This window comes from Carassius gibelio, chromosome B3 (assembly GCF_023724105.1).
Source record: "Carassius gibelio isolate Cgi1373 ecotype wild population from Czech Republic chromosome B3, carGib1.2-hapl.c, whole genome shotgun sequence".
In the NCBI taxonomy this organism is placed as follows: domain Eukaryota; kingdom Metazoa; phylum Chordata; class Actinopteri; order Cypriniformes; family Cyprinidae; genus Carassius; species Carassius gibelio.
Genome location: NC_068398.1, coordinates 3265185 through 3283678, shown reverse-complemented (window position 1 = coordinate 3283678; position 18494 = coordinate 3265185). Strand labels below are relative to the sequence as shown.

Here is an 18494-nt window from a genome sequence, read left to right as displayed (position 1 = left end):
GGCAAAACATTTTTCAGAGCTTCAGTCCTGAAGAATCACCTGAAAGTTCATACAAAGGAGAAGCCAAATTCTTGTCATCTGTGTGTAAAGAGCTTTTCATGGCTACAAAGTTTGAAAGAGCATCAGAAAACACACACCGGTTTGAGAGAGTACATGTGCTTTAAGTGTGAAAAGACTTTTACTACAGCAAAGTGTTTAAAACTGCACGAGAGGATTCACACTGGAGAGAAACCGTTTCACTGCACTGAATGTGGGAAATGTTTATATCGTTCATCTTCTCTACAGTCATACAAAAAAATTCACAGCTCTTTCTGATCTGATGTTGTTTCCTCAACAAATGTGACACATTAATTAATCAAGCTATAAAACATAATCTGGATAAATCTCTCATAACCAACAACATGACAGAGAAACAATATCTGAAGTTTTCACAGTGAATAAAGTTCATCTTCAAAAGCAGCAGATTCAACTGAGATTCAGATCAACTCAAAGTTACAGTTCCTCCTCAAAGAACCATGTCACAAAGGTTTATTCTTTTACATAATTTTGCTTCATAATATAAATTACATCATTGTTTTCTCTTATGAGTTTCACATTATCTTTAATTGTCTTATAATGCACATGTGTCACTTGTAGTTTGCTGACTCTTTCATGAAGGAAAGTAGATTTTTACAAACCGCTTTTGTTCAGGAAATTGAAAAAGAGTCTGTTATGCTTTTAAGAGACACCAAGATTTATTAATTTGTTCTTCATTGTTGTTTTTAAAATACATCCTCCATTTATGATGAATGTTAGAAAATGCAGATGCAAGATATGTTGATTTGTAACTGATTCTTCTGTTCTTCTTCTATAAGTATGGATGGCATCTGAACCCGGTATTAAATGAGTTCTGGGTCTAAAATATAAAAGACTGTAGTATTGATAAGCTCTGATCTGTTGATCAGTTCTGTTTTCAGTAATGATGAAAAACCACTTACAGTTTATTATTGCTACATAAAAGTTATGAAGCTGGTACCTTTTTGTATATGTGATAATATCAAGGTATTCGAATATAATGTGTTTGCAATCCAAAAGTTAGAGATCTGTTGCACTTGTGTGATTAATCTAATGTTATTTTAAATTCAGAGTTTGGCTTTGAGGTGAAGCAATATTTTGGAGAAAATCTGATGTGTGAGTTTACTGGATCTATGCATAAGTTCTTAAAGTGACAGCAGCCTAATGAACCTGTAGCCATCCGTATCATTAATTGTGATGTATTCCAAGTTAACATTTTGAGACTATAGAGATTCCGTAGCTGTAGCCTGAGCCTTCTCAAGAGGACTGTGGAGGGGTTACAGGGGAGGGGTTACAGGAGTCCACGCCGCTCATCCAGAAGTAGAAAACCACCAAAATGTTTGGATCTGTAATTCATGAGACATACACCCATTGGAATAGCACTACGGGATGATGTTTTTCTGATGTTCTGATGTTGTTTTTGGAAAGAAGAAAGTAACTGTTATGTTGTTGTTAATGCCGATAATGTTTTGTGCCATGCAAGGGTTCAGGTGAATCTGAATGTTCGTTGTTTTAAAAGGGGGGTAATGTGATGTATTCCAAGTTAACATTTTGAAACTATAGAGATTCCGTAGCTGTGTGCTGGGAATGTTGGGTAATGTTCAGGGGCGCGCTCTGTGCAGACTAAAATATATACAGAGTAAAAGCTGTGGTCTAATGACAGACATTCCGTCTCTTGTGTCTTCTTGAAGAGATACATCACATTAATGAAAATAAAACAACAAATGAAAAAGAGAAAGTCCAATTGATTTCTATCATGGATTTAGATGTGATGGTCATGCTGTGTGTCTCTTTGACCATTAATCTTTGTTGCTTGCCCCAAATTTGACAATCTCCTTCCTGATTCGAATCATGAGTTATGATCTTTTGTTTTAATGCTGCAAGCTGTTCAAAGCTGAAAGAGTTGGTTGGTTAGGCTTACTTCAGACTGGTAATGGGATCTGATTTATCATCATCTGTTGTCTTGAGCCTCTTTGTGGAATTCAGCTCTTTGTGTCTCAACACTGTTCTGTTTGAATCTTAAATTGTCTGATTTGCTCTGATACGAAAGCAAAGAAAAGCAAAGTGGCCAAAATCAAAGGTAGACGAAAGTAGATCTTTTATTTGCACAGAAGAAACAATATATTCCAATAAAAAAATATGAACAACAACTAAAAAAATTATATCAGATTCATGTCTCTCTTAAAAGTGTTATGGCCTTTTTCAGCTTCCTGAACTCTTGAGTTAATTAAAACACTTCTACTTTCCTTCATAAAAGGACTATAGTTGATCTTGTCACTGTGATTGTCACTGTAGATAACTGATTAAACTCTGATGTGGTTTCTGTCCAGTTTGAATCTTTTCATGTGTATTCATGGTTTCTGAAAGATTGAATCTTGTGTTGCTGTCTGTACCCTTTTCCAGTGTGAATTTTCTTGCTTTCAGTTCAGTGTCTGCAGTAAAGGACTTCCTTTTATCACAAATGAATCTTCTGCTTTATGTGAAGTGGCAGGTGTTTCTTCAGGACTGAGGCACAGCTAAACTGTTCACCGCACCGATCACAGTTAAATGCTCTTTCTTAAGAATGAGAAGGCAGAAGTGATTTCAGAGGGAATCCCTGAATGTGAATCTCATGTAAAACTTTACCCTTGATTTACATCTAAATCTGTTTTACAACGAGGTCAGATCACAGTTTATTTTTTTATCTTCTATTTTTGCTTCTTTGTTCACGTTAATCATTTCTAAAAGAAACATTAAATCAAGTGAGATTATTAAATTAAGGACAAATTTGAATCCATCAGTCTACAACTGCTGTGCATGATTATGATACATTTTCAATTCATGAAGATGATTTGTGCTATAAATCACTAGTTTGGTCTCTAGGGCCAGAGCCCTGGAGAGTTTTGTTCCAACCCTGCTCTAACACACACACACACACCATGTAGTTTTCAAATAAGCCTGAAGGATTTCATTAGTATCAGGTGTTTAATTAAGGTTAAATCTGAACTCTGCAAGGCTCCGGTCCTCCAGGAATTGTGCACAAGCTGATTTGACTAGCTATGCAAAACTTGTTCAATAGAGGTAGCCTACCACATCCAGTGCACTTTCTGATATCATAAACGTAACTAAGGCATTAATGTAAATGTCTCACATGGCAAACATGTGAGTTTCAATAGATTATTTCACACAAACAACTTGTTAATCATGTTTTACTGTATGTTATTCTAATCTAATGTATAATGCTGCTTTCACTTGTTGCCACCAAATGCTCTGGAGAGCGATTAAAAAGCACAAGGAGTCGTCTGCTATCTAAGCTCTTGCGGTTCTTTGATGTCACACACCGATCGATTGGTCTGATGGTGATGATCCACTTCAAGTCGAACAAGCCTAATGATTCAATGAACCATTCCTACAGAACCCTTTACTTCACTCCTGAATGAATCAGCCATTTGAATGAATCAAACGAATTAATAAATGACTCGATGACACCTACTGGCAGTTTTAGTTTATTATTTGAGTATCATTTCATTAAAGTAATAATTTCATATTTTCATTGTAGTAATTATAAAATTAAGAAAATAAATTATTAAATTTATAGTTTACCCAACCAAAAATGAAAATTATGTCATCATTTGCATGGTCCAAAAGAGTAGGCTATATATAATACATTTTATCAAACTAAATATTTCTTGCTGAACCTACTTTTTGTAATCCTTGTTTGATGTTTAACACAACAATGATTTTAAATTATATTTAAATCACCATCATGTAATTAATCAGATAAAAATATTGTAATTGCTTACCAGTTTAGTGTGTAAATACCTTCAGACTTCCCAGTTCACCTGCACTTGAGGCTTCCCTGGGTCAAATTCATATAAAAGTTCAATGTCAAAATAATTAATTTAATATCTGATTTATTTCATGTCTTTATGTTACTCTCAACCTAAACAATGTAACTCTAGTGAGCTTCAGCAGGTTCTTATATTTTATTGCATCTCATTTATTGAGGACTCAGCATCAGATCTGAAAGTGCTGGATCTGAAGATGATCTACTTACTGTGAATGTTTTCTGTATGACTGTGTAGAGAAGATGATTGAATTAAACACTTCCCACATGCAGTGCAGTGGATCCTCTCATGTGTTTTCACATTCATCAACTGACTGAATCTCTTGTCACAGTGTGAAAACTTGTAAGGTTTCTCTCCAGTGTGGATGTTGATGTGTTTATTAAGGCTTAATAATCTTGTGAAACTCTTCCCACACTGATCACAATTGTAAGGTTTTTCTCCAGTGTGAATCTTCTGGTGCTGTTTTAAACCGCTCGCTGCAGTAAAAGTATCCCCACAATCACAGCACATGTACTCTCTCACAGCAATGTGTATTTTCTGATGTTCTTTTAAATTGTTGTTGACATGAAAATCTCTTTCCACACACAGAACATGAATGAAGCTTCTCTTGTGTATGAAGTCTCAGATGTTTCTTCAGGTCTGAAACTCACAAAAATGTTTTGTCGCACTGATCACGTGTACGAACGTTTGCTATCCAAACTCTTTCGACACTAAGTGCAGGTGAAATATTTCTTGCCTCTTCTTTTCTTTAAGTCTTTATGTTTGGTTTGAGAGCAACTCAAGGGTTTTCCTCCAGTTTTGACATGATTTTTCTCCTCAACTTAACTCAATTCTTCATTCTCATTGCTTTCTTCAATCAACTCTAAAAATAAAAAATAAAAAAATATATATTTTTTTAAGTTTATTTTCAATAACTCATAAAATAAAAATTAACCCTGATATAAAAAGCTTCAAGTAAATAATTATTATGCAAATTGTTGGAAAATTTGATATATTTTTAAAAATGATATGTCCGTTTTCCATGAATGTGGTACATTATTCTTCAATTTATTTTTAAAACATTACAGGCACGAATCCCTGTTTCAGTATGAAGAACTATTAAATATTTTTGATCCACTACAAATTATTTAAGATGTAATAGAACAAAGTAGTAAGTACCCAGTTCATAGAAAGTCTCTCTTACAGGGCTCCAGACTAACATTTGTTAGCAATGGCACCAGTGCAAGTTCAACAGATGGTGGTGCCAGAAACAGGTTTGGTAGTGCTGAGTGGTTTACAAAATAAAGATAATTTAATCATAAAATGACTATTAATTTGCAGCAGGATTTTTAAGCTTAAATTTAAAGGTGCTTTATGTAGGATTGACACCGATTTGTTGAACTACGTATTGCAGCCCGCATTCAAAATATTGGAGAGGGTTTTTTTCACCCGGTCCCTCCTCCACAGACTTGACATACAGGTTGAAACACAAACAGGAAAAACAGGAACGAGCACACTTGATGATGAATGAAACTAAATACACTGTGTTTTCCAACAACTGGTAACCCAGAGTGCCGAAATACAATTGGGTAAACTGGCAGTGGATTCATTTTACAAACCAAAACAAAGATTAACATTCTGCCCCTGAACACACATTTTCAAAAGAGAATAACTGACTGTAGCCATATATATATATATATATATATATATATATATATATATATATATATATATATATATATATATATATTCAAATGCATTGAATAATTAGTGCTCAGGTGTTCACCTTGTGGCCTATGAGCAATGTGATGCAATATTGCTTAGAGAATCAAAACGGCAGGCCAAGTGAGACTAATTTGGTTTATAGGTGATTAAAAATGTAAAAGTGGAGTTTGCATAATAGCCCCCCACCCCACCCACCCCCCAAAAAAATTGCTTATAGGAACTATTCAGTGGGGTGGCCCTTAACCATTAGGGAATCTTGTGTGATTTGCAATGAAGTTTTTGACTTGTCTCATTTTTCTCTACCAATCCTCACTCATGAAGAGTGTTGGTGTTGATCGAATACAGTTCGAGTCTATAATTCTCTATCATTTATTTGTGCAGATCGGCTATTTCAAAGGAAAAAAGTCAGCTCACCATCACCTTCACTCTCCAGTCCAGCGGGTGGCGCTAAACACATACGTTTGTTTGACAAACACCATTAAACATCAGAGGAAGAAGATTAGCGTCAGCGAGCTCTCTGTTGTTTTGTTGTGATGCTGGTTTAATACAAACGGTTGGGAATGTTGTTTCTGTAAAAACATACCGTTTTTGAATCAGGTCAGTAGCTGTAATTTTCTCATCCTCACAATCGTGACTAAGTTTTGAATCAAGCAGGAATACCTGGAGGAGTATCATCTGAACTGAGATCTGCTGTGAAGATGATGTTCGTTAAAGAGGAGAGTGAAGAGAACACAAGTGAACCAGAAACACTGAGAATAAAACAAGAGGATTCAGAAACCTGGAGAATAAAACACGAGGAACCAGAAACCTGGAGAATAAAACCCGAGGAACCAGAAACCTGGAGAATAAAACACCAGGAACCAGAAACCTGGAGAATAAAACACGAGGAACCAGAAACATGTAGAATAAAACAAGAGGAACCAGAAACATGGATAATAAAACACGAGGAACCAGAAACCTGCAGAATAACTCACGAGGAACCAGAAACCTGGAAAATAAAACACGAGGAACCAGAAACCTGGAGAATAAAACACGAGGAACCAGAAACCTGCAGAATAACTCACGAGGAACCAGAAATCTGCAGAATAACTCACGAGGAACAAGGAGGTTGGTGTTTATTCTTCATTCATATTTGAGGTACATTCACAGATCCTTTATGCAAAAATAAGACCTTGCAAAAATAAGACCTTAACTATCATTAAAATGTCTTAAATCCATGTTTCAAAGTTCTAATATGAGTGAATTGACACTGAGAAGATTTAATTGTTACTTTAATTAGAATTTATTTTCCTTTTTTGAATCATAAAACTGTCTTGAACTCAGAGCGTGTGAGACTGAATTAGTTTTTTACGCTAGTAGGAGCCAGATTTTAAGTAAAGTCGCTATAGGACCATCTATTTTAAATCATGTTCATGTCTCAGTAGAGCATTATTTGCTTGTTTGTTACATTTCAGTGTAAATCGGTAACAATTTTGCCATAGGCTTTGCAAATGGCAATGCAAACTGACCTTGTAAGATATATGTGACCATGGAGCACAAAAGCAGTCATAAGTAGCACAGGTATGTTTGCCACAATAGGCAAAAATACATTGTATGGGTCAAAGTTATCAATTCGTCTTTTATGCTTAAAAACCATTAGGATATTAAGTAGTGTTCCATGGAGATATTTTGTAAATTTTCTACCATAAATATATAAAAACTAAATTTTTGATTAGTAATATTTCAATAAAAAAAAAATTAATTTAAATTAATGTTTGAGAAACTTTAAATAATTTGAAAATGAATTATATTAAAAATAAATGTGTAAAATAAACTGGCTTATACTTAAATTAGGGATGCTCGATCTGCCTTTTTTTGCCTTTGATACCGATTCTGATACCTAGGGTTCAGAATTGGCTGATATAGATACCGATCCGATACCAGTGAATTTTTTTTCCTTGTTTAAATAAATGTACAATTTATATATCTCTGTGTGTGGAACTGATAATCATTCTTTCACAATCTACTAGATACAGACTACTTCATTATAAAGAAAAAAAATTAATAATATATATGAAAAAATATGGCCCTATGCATATTTATAATATATGGCAAAAAAAAAAATCATAAACTAGGTTAGTGGATAGTTCGACAGCAAAAGTTATTCTAGAATAATCAGTGCACAGAAGTTTTAGAAATTCAAACATTAAGTGAAAAAAAAAACTATTTTGTGGAGAAAAAATATAAGGTGTTGCACTAAATATGGTAAAATGTTGCACATTGCTATTTGTATTTTTATAAAATCTATTAATTAAAAACATTCATTAATGTGTTTATACATAAGTATAAACTATAAAATTGAAAATACATTTATTTTAAATGTATAGAATATTTTTTAACAAGGCAACAACATGAAAGGACAAAACAAATCCAGTGCTGCATGAAGCATTCACAATGTGCACATCCAGTGCGCAGAATGATATGGTTGAAGCGTGTTGCTTCAAGCGCATCATTTTGCACTCTGGATGCACACATTGTAAGCTATTTGTGTTAAAAAGTGCAAAGCACAAAGAGAAGAGACATTGATGTATTATATGTGTGTAACAGTTATTGAGGCTTTTTTTAAACTATTTACAATTTCAGGTGAGAATGTTGTTGTTTTAAACTCAAATCTTATTTATAAACACAGCAACTATTTAAAAATGTGTTTCCTCATTTTCGGAGATGGTCAGCTCCCTGCGATCAGCTGAGTACATTTCTGAGGCTATTATTATGTTTAAATGAAAACGAAAGGAGGCATTGGTATTTGAAATCCTATTTCATTTTTTTTATTAATATTCAATGATGAAATTTGCAGTAGCCAAGGCGAGCTTATTGATGTTGTCAAGTTCGCTGCTGTTTGCAGAATTACCGGTTTTGCATTGTCGCGGACATCAAACTCCCGAGTTGAACTCACAAAGTCTGAACTACTGAGGATGAAAGTCCGAAATGTGCGTACTTTGTATTAAGAAATGTATGCAGACCTACGTCACCAGACTATTTGCCTAATCTTGCCGTTATTTTAGACCGCAGTGGAAATGCAGAAACAACATGTCTGGGCGGGGGCAGGTTCCTGGAACAATTGTTCGTAGTAATTTCGGTGGAAACGCAGCTTATGACTCAGTATTACGACGAATTTGGGACGTACTGCATTTTGTTTATACATGTTTTGATGTGTACTGCTTACACAAATTTAGCAAATACTAGGGATGCATGATCATGATTTTTCTTGGCCAATTCCGATACCAATTTCAGTGTTTTTTTTTTTTAAGCAACAAACAAGAAAGAAGGAAAGTGTGCCTAAACCAGATGTTTATTTGGTATTTAATTGGCCAAACTGGCTTTTAGCTATTGAAAACAATAACCATAACCATCTGAAATTAACAGGAGTAACTGCACAGTAAGTAGCCTACATTCAATACAAACTACGTAGAACTGGCCTTAAATTAAAACATTAACTGTAACCATGTGAAATTAAAGTCAATAACTGCATAGTTCTACAGTCCAAACAACACAATCAACACACATTCAATAAGAGGTTTCTTAACCAGCATTCAGTATTTTAGTTTGTGCATTTGGTTTTAAATGAAAAAAAAAGGTATTTACCAGTGAGACTAAATAAAAGTATGCTATATAAATGCATTATTTCAAAATGTTAAAATCAAATAATGTTGATCCGAATAAAACAAAAAAGCAAAGTGTTTCAAATTGGTGTGTTTCACCGGGCCACGAAGAAGAGCTGAGTATCATCAGCATAACAGCGAAAGCTAACACCATGTTTCCTGATGAGATCTCCCAAGGGTAACATATAAAGCGTGAAGAGTAGCGGCCCTAGTACTGAGCTTTGAGGTACTCCATACTGCACTTGTGATCGATATGATACATTTTCATTCACTGCTATATTATGATCAGTGATCATATTATTTACAAAAAGTGTTTACGTAGAAAGGGATCTGATATTCAATAAGCCAAGCTTCCAAGCTTTATCATTTGTTTATCCATATTGCATCTGTTTTTTATTTGTTAAACCTCAATTAAATTGTTAATCTTAACTTGGTTTGGACGTTTTTTGTATTTTCTAGTTCAGGGAACAGACACAGTCTCTGTTAGGGCTGTGCGATTAATCGAAATCGAAATAAAATCGCGATTTGACTTGGCGCGATTTCTAAATGGCCTTATAGCACGATTTTCTGCCACCCTGACCTCCTGCAGTATGTTATCTGAACCAATCAGGATGCAGCGCACCTGAGTCGAGCGCGAGAGCAGAGCACTGAGAGCAGACTGGACATATGCCTAACTCCAGGTTCACACACTCTGTCTGGGATGCACAGCCTTTTTTTCGAGCCCATGTTAACGGATCAGAACGTTCATACTGCACACAGTAAAAAGACGAGAACAGAAAAGGTTATAAATAAAAATGTGCAAAAAGATTTAATATCTTGCCCATGAGTACAGAGAGAGTTGTGAGTGCACAGGACACAGGTTGAGCGAGAGGAGACACATTGTAAGGCAACATATATCTGATCCTTATACAGTCTATGATCTGAGCACGCGCATCTGGTTTTGTTAACAGAGCAAATGAAATCTCCGTGCAATGTCAGTGATGCGCGGGTTGATCCAAAATGAGCGGGTGCCCGCGGTTATGAGTCATTCAAAAATATTTGTAATGATATTTGGGTCGCGGTCGCATTTTTGAAATACATAGGCCTACACTTTATTGGCTGAATAACTGGCATGAAGATGACGCACGAGCTCAGTCTGCACATAGAGATGGAGGCGGCAAAGAGGACTGCATGGGGAGCAACAGCGCTGTTTTTGATAAAATATGTTTGACGACTTCATTAAGTTTTGTTTTATAGAAAACTCTTTTTAAAAGATTTTCGTTTTGTATAAATTATATCTTAATTTTGATCAATGTTTTATCAATCAGTTGCCCGTATTTAATAAATAAGAAGCCAATATATAGCCTAGCAGACAATGTAATGAGGCGCCGGCAAGATCACTTGCATTGCATGTGAATTAAACTCAGCGTGTGCCTCACAGTTTTGAGAAATATAGGCTATATATTACAGACAGCTTGAAATGTCTACTTTTAAACGAAAATATTCAAATGAAAATAAATGCCCTTACGAAAATTAACCATGGTTTTACTACAAATAAAACCAAAAAACCATGGTTACTATAGTTAATCCATGGTAACCACAAATTAACATATTTTCGAACCAGCAGTTCTTTCTGGGTTGAGCGAGACCACATGGAATGAGCGAGCGGATCGGGATATTCAGAAATGCGCTCTCAGCTCACGAGCTCTGATCGGAACTAACCCGAGCATCAATGTCTGCTGACCTTGCAGAAACATACAAATAGACATAGCCAGAATAGACTTTTTTTTTTTTATACAAATTAAGAGCTTACTAACGATTTTTTATAATTCTTGACAAAATAATATATTAAGTTTTTTTTTTTTTTTTTTGCCTAGTTAGTTTTGCCTACGCTCCTATGGACCAATGACGATACGATGAGCATTTACTGCTTTTTAAAAATGCGGGTCAGGTACAATATTTAATTGTTATTTTTTTGCGGTCCGAGTTGCGGGCGGGTTAGTTGAAAACATCGGTCGGTGCAGGTTATTAATACATTGACCCACGCATCACTGGTGCGAGTGGATAGATTCGCGCATTATTTTAATGTGCTTTTGCGTTACAATAATGCACTCTCACTGCTGCTTCTGAACCGCTTACACATAACTTACTGTATACGCACTGCAGATGCGTACAGTGACCCTTGGGCAATAAATATATTGGGCAAAACATACAACACCTGAGGCACCGCTACAGTAAGCTAGAGATAAAGCTCTCGTTGGTTTTCTTTTGGAAATATGTTTAAAATTTATACTGAATGCATTTATGACTGTAAAGCATGTCTGTGTTTGTCAAAATCGTGATTAAAATCGAAATCGCAAAATTGATCAAAAATCGTGATAGGTTTTTTTTGTCCATATCGCACAGACCTAGTCTCTATAGTGTGATATCTAGGTGAAAGAGTCTTTATGTGCTGAGAATTAGCTGACCTCTGTGACGTGAGGCAGCTAGCAGACAGCCATTTTATCCAGTCTGTCTGCTTCCTGACCTGGGCCCCAGTTAGTCAAGTATTAACACTAAGACTATTTGCCATATTTCTAGAGAGAAGAGTGGCGCCACCCCAGGAGGGATGAAAACCATCTCTTTTCAACAGGTCAGGTCTGCAACAAAAGCTCATCCAATTGTCTATGAAACCTATGTTATTCTGTGGGCACCACTTAGACATCCAGCCATTGAGTGATGACAATCTGCTATGCATCTTGTCACCACGGTAAGCAGGGAGGGGACCAGAGCATATTACAGTGTCTGACATCGTGCTTGGTGTCTCTATATTCACGTTCTGTACAATAGAATCGCCAATAACTAGAGCACTTTCATCAGGTTTCTCATTGGGTGCATCACTGAGTGGGGAGAACCTGTTTAATGTTTTGATCGGAACAGAAGAGCGGTGTTTTGACCCACGACTACGCTGCCTCACTGTCACCCAGTTGCCCTGCTGCAGGGGCTCTGTTGCCGGAACCGGACAATGTACAGGAATCCCTGAGATAGACGCATCCAAGGCCATATTTAGAGCTCTAACATTCTTACTGTCCTCAATTAAAGTTTGGATGCATGTCTCTAATTCTGAAATCATTCTGTCAGCCTAACTATTTCCCTGCATTTATCACATGTGAATCCCTAATCTGCGACAGAGATAGATAAACTGTACATGTGGCAAGAGGTGCAAATAACAATAGCAGGAGAAGCCATTACTCACAGTGCTTGATGAAATATTCTTACTGCGGTTGTTTGATGAACTTGTGAAAAACTGGAGCGAGAGAGAGGAGAGGAGAAAAGAAAACAGCGATAGGCTCGAATGAAAACGCTAATGACAAGTTAACGAGTGCTAACGTTTTTCAGGTGTACTGCACTCACGGATATAAAATAAAAGTGAACGATCAAAATTAATCTGATAAGATTGATCGATAATATAAGAAATATGGTGTGATTTAAAGTTATATTTTATTACTTTAAAAAACAGAGAGTGATAGTAAGATAAAGATTCTAGAGTAAATAAATAAATAAATAAAAACAGCTACACAGAGCTACGATTAACAACGGAAGGCCAACAGGAAGTAGAGAAAACACTGTACAACCCTTAGACCTTTATAATGATATATAATTTGTAAAGATGACCCCCCCCCCCCCCCGTTCATTTAATCTATTCGTAAACACTGACATATGCAAAGAAAAACTTATCGGCCGATGCCGATATTTGAATAATGCCAAATATCAGCCGATATATCGGCCATGGCAACATATCGGTCAAACACTACACGTAACTCACCTATTTTTAGATGCATTTTGTCCAAATAAATGTGTAATTCAGTGCTATAATTTGATGTGACCAGCTGAAGTTGTACAGGCACTGTGGGTAGACCCGACAAATCGATAATGAGAATTGTTGCCGATAATTTTCATCATAAAAAAAAAACGATTTTATTGATTAGTTGTTGCAGCCCTAGTTAAATTACAGTAATGTATCAAAGAACAATGCCTGTTTGTTGGAGCTGTCAATTTGTAGTGTTTCTTTACAAAATGACATTGCCATCTACTGGCCTGGCAGCATAATTCAGTGTGTTTAGACATTTTCATAAAATTTCATGGATCTTTGTTAAAAAGGGACAGTTTTGACTTTGTTTTTGTTTGTAAATACATTTTATTCTGTTAGTTTTCAAACGTACCAACTGATTTTTTATTTTTTTTAATGATTTAATTTTAGGCCTGATGAAGATTCAAGAAGAAAGACAAGATCTGAATAAGGTGGAGGAGAAATATCAGGATCAGAAAGACCATGCCGTCAATGAAGAAAAATCTGTGAGTTGCAGCATTAAAACAACAGAAGTCAAGAAGCCTTTCATCTGCTCTCAGTGTGGAAACACTTTCACTTGTAAAAGAAATCTTAAGGATCACATGTTACTTCATGCTGGAATAAAACCTTTCAGCTGCTCTCTGTGTGAAAAGAGTTTTACACAGAAAGCAAGCTTAAAGAATCACATGCTAATTCATACTGGGACGAAGCCTTTCAGCTGCTCTCAGTGTGGAAAGAGCTTCATATGTAACAGAAATCTTAGGTATCACATGTTAATTCATGCTGAAATAAAGCCTTTCAGCTGCTCTCAGTGTGAAAAGAGTTTTACACAGAAAGCAAGCTTAAAGAATCACATGTTAATTCATGCTGGGATAAAGCCTTTCAGCTGCTCTCAGTGTGGAAAGAGTTTTACACAGAAATCAAGCCTTAAGGATCACATGTTAATTCATGCTGGGATAAAGCCTTTCAGCTGCTCTGAGTGTGGAAAGAGTTTTACACTGAAAGTTAATCTTGATAAGCACATGTTAATTCATGCTGGGATAAAGATGTTCATCTGCTCTGAGTGTGGAAAGAGTTTTACACATAACGTATGTCTTAAGAGGCACATGTTAATTCATACTGGGATAAAGCCTTTCTCCTGCTCTCAGTGTGGAAATAGTTTTACATATGACTCAAGCCTTAAGAGGCACATGTTAACTCATACTGCGAAAAAGTCTTTCCCCTGCTCTCAATGTGGAAAGACTTTTACACAAGAAGGACAACTTAAGACTCATTTGGTAAGTCACTCTTGATAAAAGCCTTTCACCTGCTCTCAGTGTGGAAAGTCTTTGTCACTTAAGAAGTACCTTGAGACTCAAGTGTTAAAGGGGTCATCGGATGTCCATTTTCCAAGTTTATATGATTATTTAGGGACTTAATAAAAAGAGCTCTGATCACCCCATCTCTCACTCCAGTTTGGAGACAAGCCACACTAATGAGACCATAAACCTTTGCCACATTTAGTTGCAGAACTTGATAACTAGGACATTATTAGGAAAAGCAATTTGCAAAGTTTAATTAAAATAAATTACAAATTACAAGTAGTCAAACAGACAGTGAACAGTTTTAACTGCAATGATAATATGTTGCGATTAAACTTTGTGATTGCGAATAAACATTGTGATTAAGCAAAAATTTTTAGTTTTATATGCTGTTCCAGGGTTAGCATCATCTGAAGTCTTCTGGAGATTGGCATCATCTCTTCTGATCAGGGATGAGTACAGAGAACCAGTATTTTTTGAAGCTGCTGGCTGTCATTTCCCTTAACTTAATGATGTGGCCAATGTTTGCTCAACGTGCATGTGATATCCATGATGCATGTGCTGTTTGTGTTTGCATGCAATCAGAAAAAAAAAACAGCAAAATGTTTAGTTTTCCACATTCTTAAAAATAACTTTTTATGTCCAACTGAAGAAAGAAACTCATTCAGGTTTAAAACAACTTGAGAGTGAGTAAATTATGAAACAATTTTCATTTTTGGGTATCAGTATCTATAACATGTGAACTATACCCATCCCTACTTCTCAGGTGTTTGGTCATCTCAAATATTCGTAAGGATAGGATCCAGAATGAAGCTTGTCTAATTCCTAGTTGCCCTCGGCATGCAAGTCTCGTGACAGAGATGGAAGCAAACAGCGACAAAATTAGTGTAGCAGCTCTTCCAACCAAGCGAAGATGGTGTGTTCCACCCAAGCAAAAGAATGAAAATGTGCATTTGATCAGATATAGCTAGCTAAAAATATCTCTTTAATCTAGATTTAAATCGAGAGAGTGTGTCTGAAACCTTAACGTTATTGGATCTATTATAACATCCATTAGCTGTACTCCTCAATCGCTTAGGTGACATTTAATCTGTTCCTGCTCTGGCCTCGAAACAATGGCAATGCATCAGTCAACAGTCGTGGGATAAGCCTGGGTCTGTATGACATCACACAGCCAAGAATTCATAAATGGCTTGATCTGAGAAACTGATTATCATTTACGGTGATTAAAAAAACCCACATTGGGTGGATTGTTATCATTATAGGGTGGTTGTGTACACACATTGCCAAGACACATTTCAGTTCAAACAATATGTAAGAGCATCCGATGACACCTTTAAATTTATTATTCATCGTATCAACAATGTGGTGTATCAGAGCAAATCAGAAAATTTAAGATTCAAACAGAACCGTGTTGAAACACAAGCCCCTTTCACACTGCATGTTGCACCCTGACAATTGTCGGAACATTGCCGGATCACCTTCTGTTTGAAAGCAAACATGTTCTGGGATTGATTGATTGATAAGTTAAAATTAACAAGCCTAGCGTTATCGACTTGTGCATTACACGTCACATCCTGATGTCCTGCATCATTACGGGACCTCTACGAGTTGTGTGAACACATGCACACATTCCGGGAAATCACAATGTAATGTGTCCCGGAACAACTGCCGGGACACATTACCTGTGTATTTTCCGAAAACGCAGTGTGAAAGAGATAACAAAGAGCTGAATTCCACAAAGAGGCTCAGGACAACAGATGATGATAAATCAGATCCCAGCACAAGTCCGAAGTAAGCCTAACCAAATCTTTCACAACTTTGAACAGCTTGCAGCATTAAAAAATGACAACTTATTGATAATTCAACTCAGGAAGGAGATTGTCAAATTCGAGGCAAGTAACAAAGATTAATGGTCAAAGAGACACACAGCATGAACATCACATGTAAATCCATGATAGAAATCAATAGCTAAAGACTTCCTCAGACTGACTTCTTCCACCTAGAAGACAAGAACCAGGCCGTGATTCTTTCTAGAGCCTTTAGACCTTTTGTTCCTCACAGAACACACTCTCACATTCACAGAACGACTCAGAGACCGTCTTTACATGACTAAATGCATCAGACCAAAATGATGCTAAAAGGACTAATGAACAAATATCATTGTGATGCATAACTCCATATGATGAATGTAATCCAACACATTTGATTATCATGTACTACTCAATGATTGTGTATGTCATTTTTAATAACTATTGAACAGTTCATAGGTTTCTATTAATGTTTGGTATGTTTATGTTTGAGAATTCAAAGTATCATGTTCTTGTTATAGGAATCATGTTTAAATTATACTCTGCAGGAGTGGGAAAATTCAGACTGTGTGACATAACATGTTGATTTGTGTATTGGGAGGTGAAACATTTCAACCCCCCGAAATAAGACAATGTCTGTTTGGTCAAGACACCTTTAGACATATGTTCAACATATAAGTTTTAAAATCACAACCCCAACAAATGTAGCCTGGTTGAATTTTTTTGGCAAGTTTTTTTTTAGTTCTCTTTCAGCGTGCTTTGGCCTGCACGCGAGCTGTTACTCAACCACCATGAGAAGACAAGCCATCTAGTATCATCAGCTTATGTTTTTTTCTTCTACATCAGTTTTTCCACAAGGCCATGTTACACGTTGTCTGCGACAGCTTTAAATCTTCAACAAGCGTACAGGACTCCAGACCATCCTTCAGTCAACGCCCAATACATCACTTCCAATGACTACTGAACTTACAGCCAATAAAAAACTTTGGGAAACCCCTTTCTGCAGCCATGCCATACAAAGGGACTTCTCTTAAAAACAAAGGCAACACAAGTACAATCTCTAGCTGAACTGGTGCATTTAATATAAAGTTTAATAGCCTCACTGAGAAACTCAATGCGAGGGTTTATTGATTTAAGGCTGTTCAGGTCTAAGCATATATTGCTATAACCATTGGATTTCACATTTTCACTCTCTCAAACTCGTTCTTTCCCCACTTTGTTTCTGCAACTTGTTTATGTGTTGTTTATGTGTGTTCATGTGTTGTGGTAGCTTCTGCCATGTCTATGAAGAATCACTCTCGAAGGTTTTGATGCCAAAACCATTTCTCGAGACAATAAAACTGAGAAAGCTCTTTAGAAAATTATCTCGAGTCTGTGTACTCTATTTTATACAGTGTTTCCCGAAGGTGTGCCCATGTTCAATACATTTCATACATATGGTTCTTATCAACTCTTTTACCTTCTTTGGTTGTGTCTCCAGCCTGCTTTTAGGATGTAGAATTTAATTTAAGTGCAACGAGGAGGCCTAATCATATATTTTGTCTAATGTCAAAACAGGACATGAAACTTTACCATTTACTGAATTTTTGTAATGTCTGCACCTAGGAGGTCTCATCATATATTTTGTCCAAATAGAGTGTGCAGCTCCACCAAATCTGAACCTCTGCACTGTCTGCACATTCAGGCAGATCCGCGATTATAACAGTAGAATAACTTCATACATAAATGGTTAGATTCACATTCATTATACTAGATTAGTTCATATTTTGAACTAATCATTCCACAGTGTTAGATTAGTTTACGTGTAATTTAGATTTCTCCAATAAAGTCTTATGTATATTAAAAAGAGAAGTATCTTTTGTTTTGTGACAATTTAATGTCTTAAAAAGCTGATATTGTTACCATGCTAATGTATTTTGTTGGATTCGTTCGATGAATCCCTGGCCGAATGATCAGCCGTAAAACAGTGATTCTGACCAAATTCCCAATAAATATTTTAAATCATTCCTTTTGAGCTAAATTGACCTCTTACTCTTACAACAACTTGTTTTTCAATATTGATTTCCTCCTGATTCTGTTTGCATCAAAATTAATGTATTAATTTTACTTGTGAAAGCTGTTTGTTTTCTGAGCTTTTCATGTCTTCATTTTTTTAATGCCTTTAAATGCCTAATAAATTAGTAGGCAAGCAGTTCACTGTATTTCTAACTCTAAAAACACTGGGTTAAAAACAACCCAAATTGGGTTATTTTTAACTCAACTACTGGATAAAAATAGGTCAGAACCCATGTGGGGTTAAAATGTTTAAATGTTTAGTTTTAATCCATATGCACAAGACATTAAAATTC

General features: G+C 36.0%; 1 protein-coding gene across 2 annotated transcripts; it reads left to right on the top strand.

Annotated features, from left to right (window-relative positions):
• The first annotated feature begins 5953 nt into the window (after positions 1–5953).
• LOC127952185 (oocyte zinc finger protein XlCOF6.1-like) lies at positions 5954–17510 on the top strand. Of its 2 annotated transcripts, XM_052550583.1 has the most exons (3): positions 5954–6692; positions 13446–13540; positions 16900–17510. In XM_052550583.1, exons 1-3 carry the CDS (start codon positions 6284–6286, stop codon positions 16939–16941), a joined length of 546 nt encoding a protein of 181 aa, XP_052406543.1. In that variant the 5' UTR covers positions 5954–6283; the 3' UTR covers positions 16942–17510. The 2 variants fall into 2 exon arrangements, with proteins under 2 accessions (XP_052406543.1, XP_052406542.1); XM_052550582.1 differs by having other exon boundaries at positions 5955–6692; positions 13446–17510.
• The last annotated feature ends 984 nt before the right edge of the window (positions 17511–18494 follow it).

What these genes read in the sequence shown, in the direction of transcription:
- LOC127952185 (XM_052550582.1), top strand. Translation starts at nt 6,284, where the DNA reads ATGATGTTCGTTAAAGAGGAGAGTGAAGAGAACACAAGTGAACCAGAA. An exon ending in AACTCACGAGGAACAAGGAG is followed by an intron (nt 6,693 to 13,445) that starts GTTGGTGTTTAT and finishes ATTTAATTTTAG; the next exon opens with GCCTGATGAAGATTCAAGAA.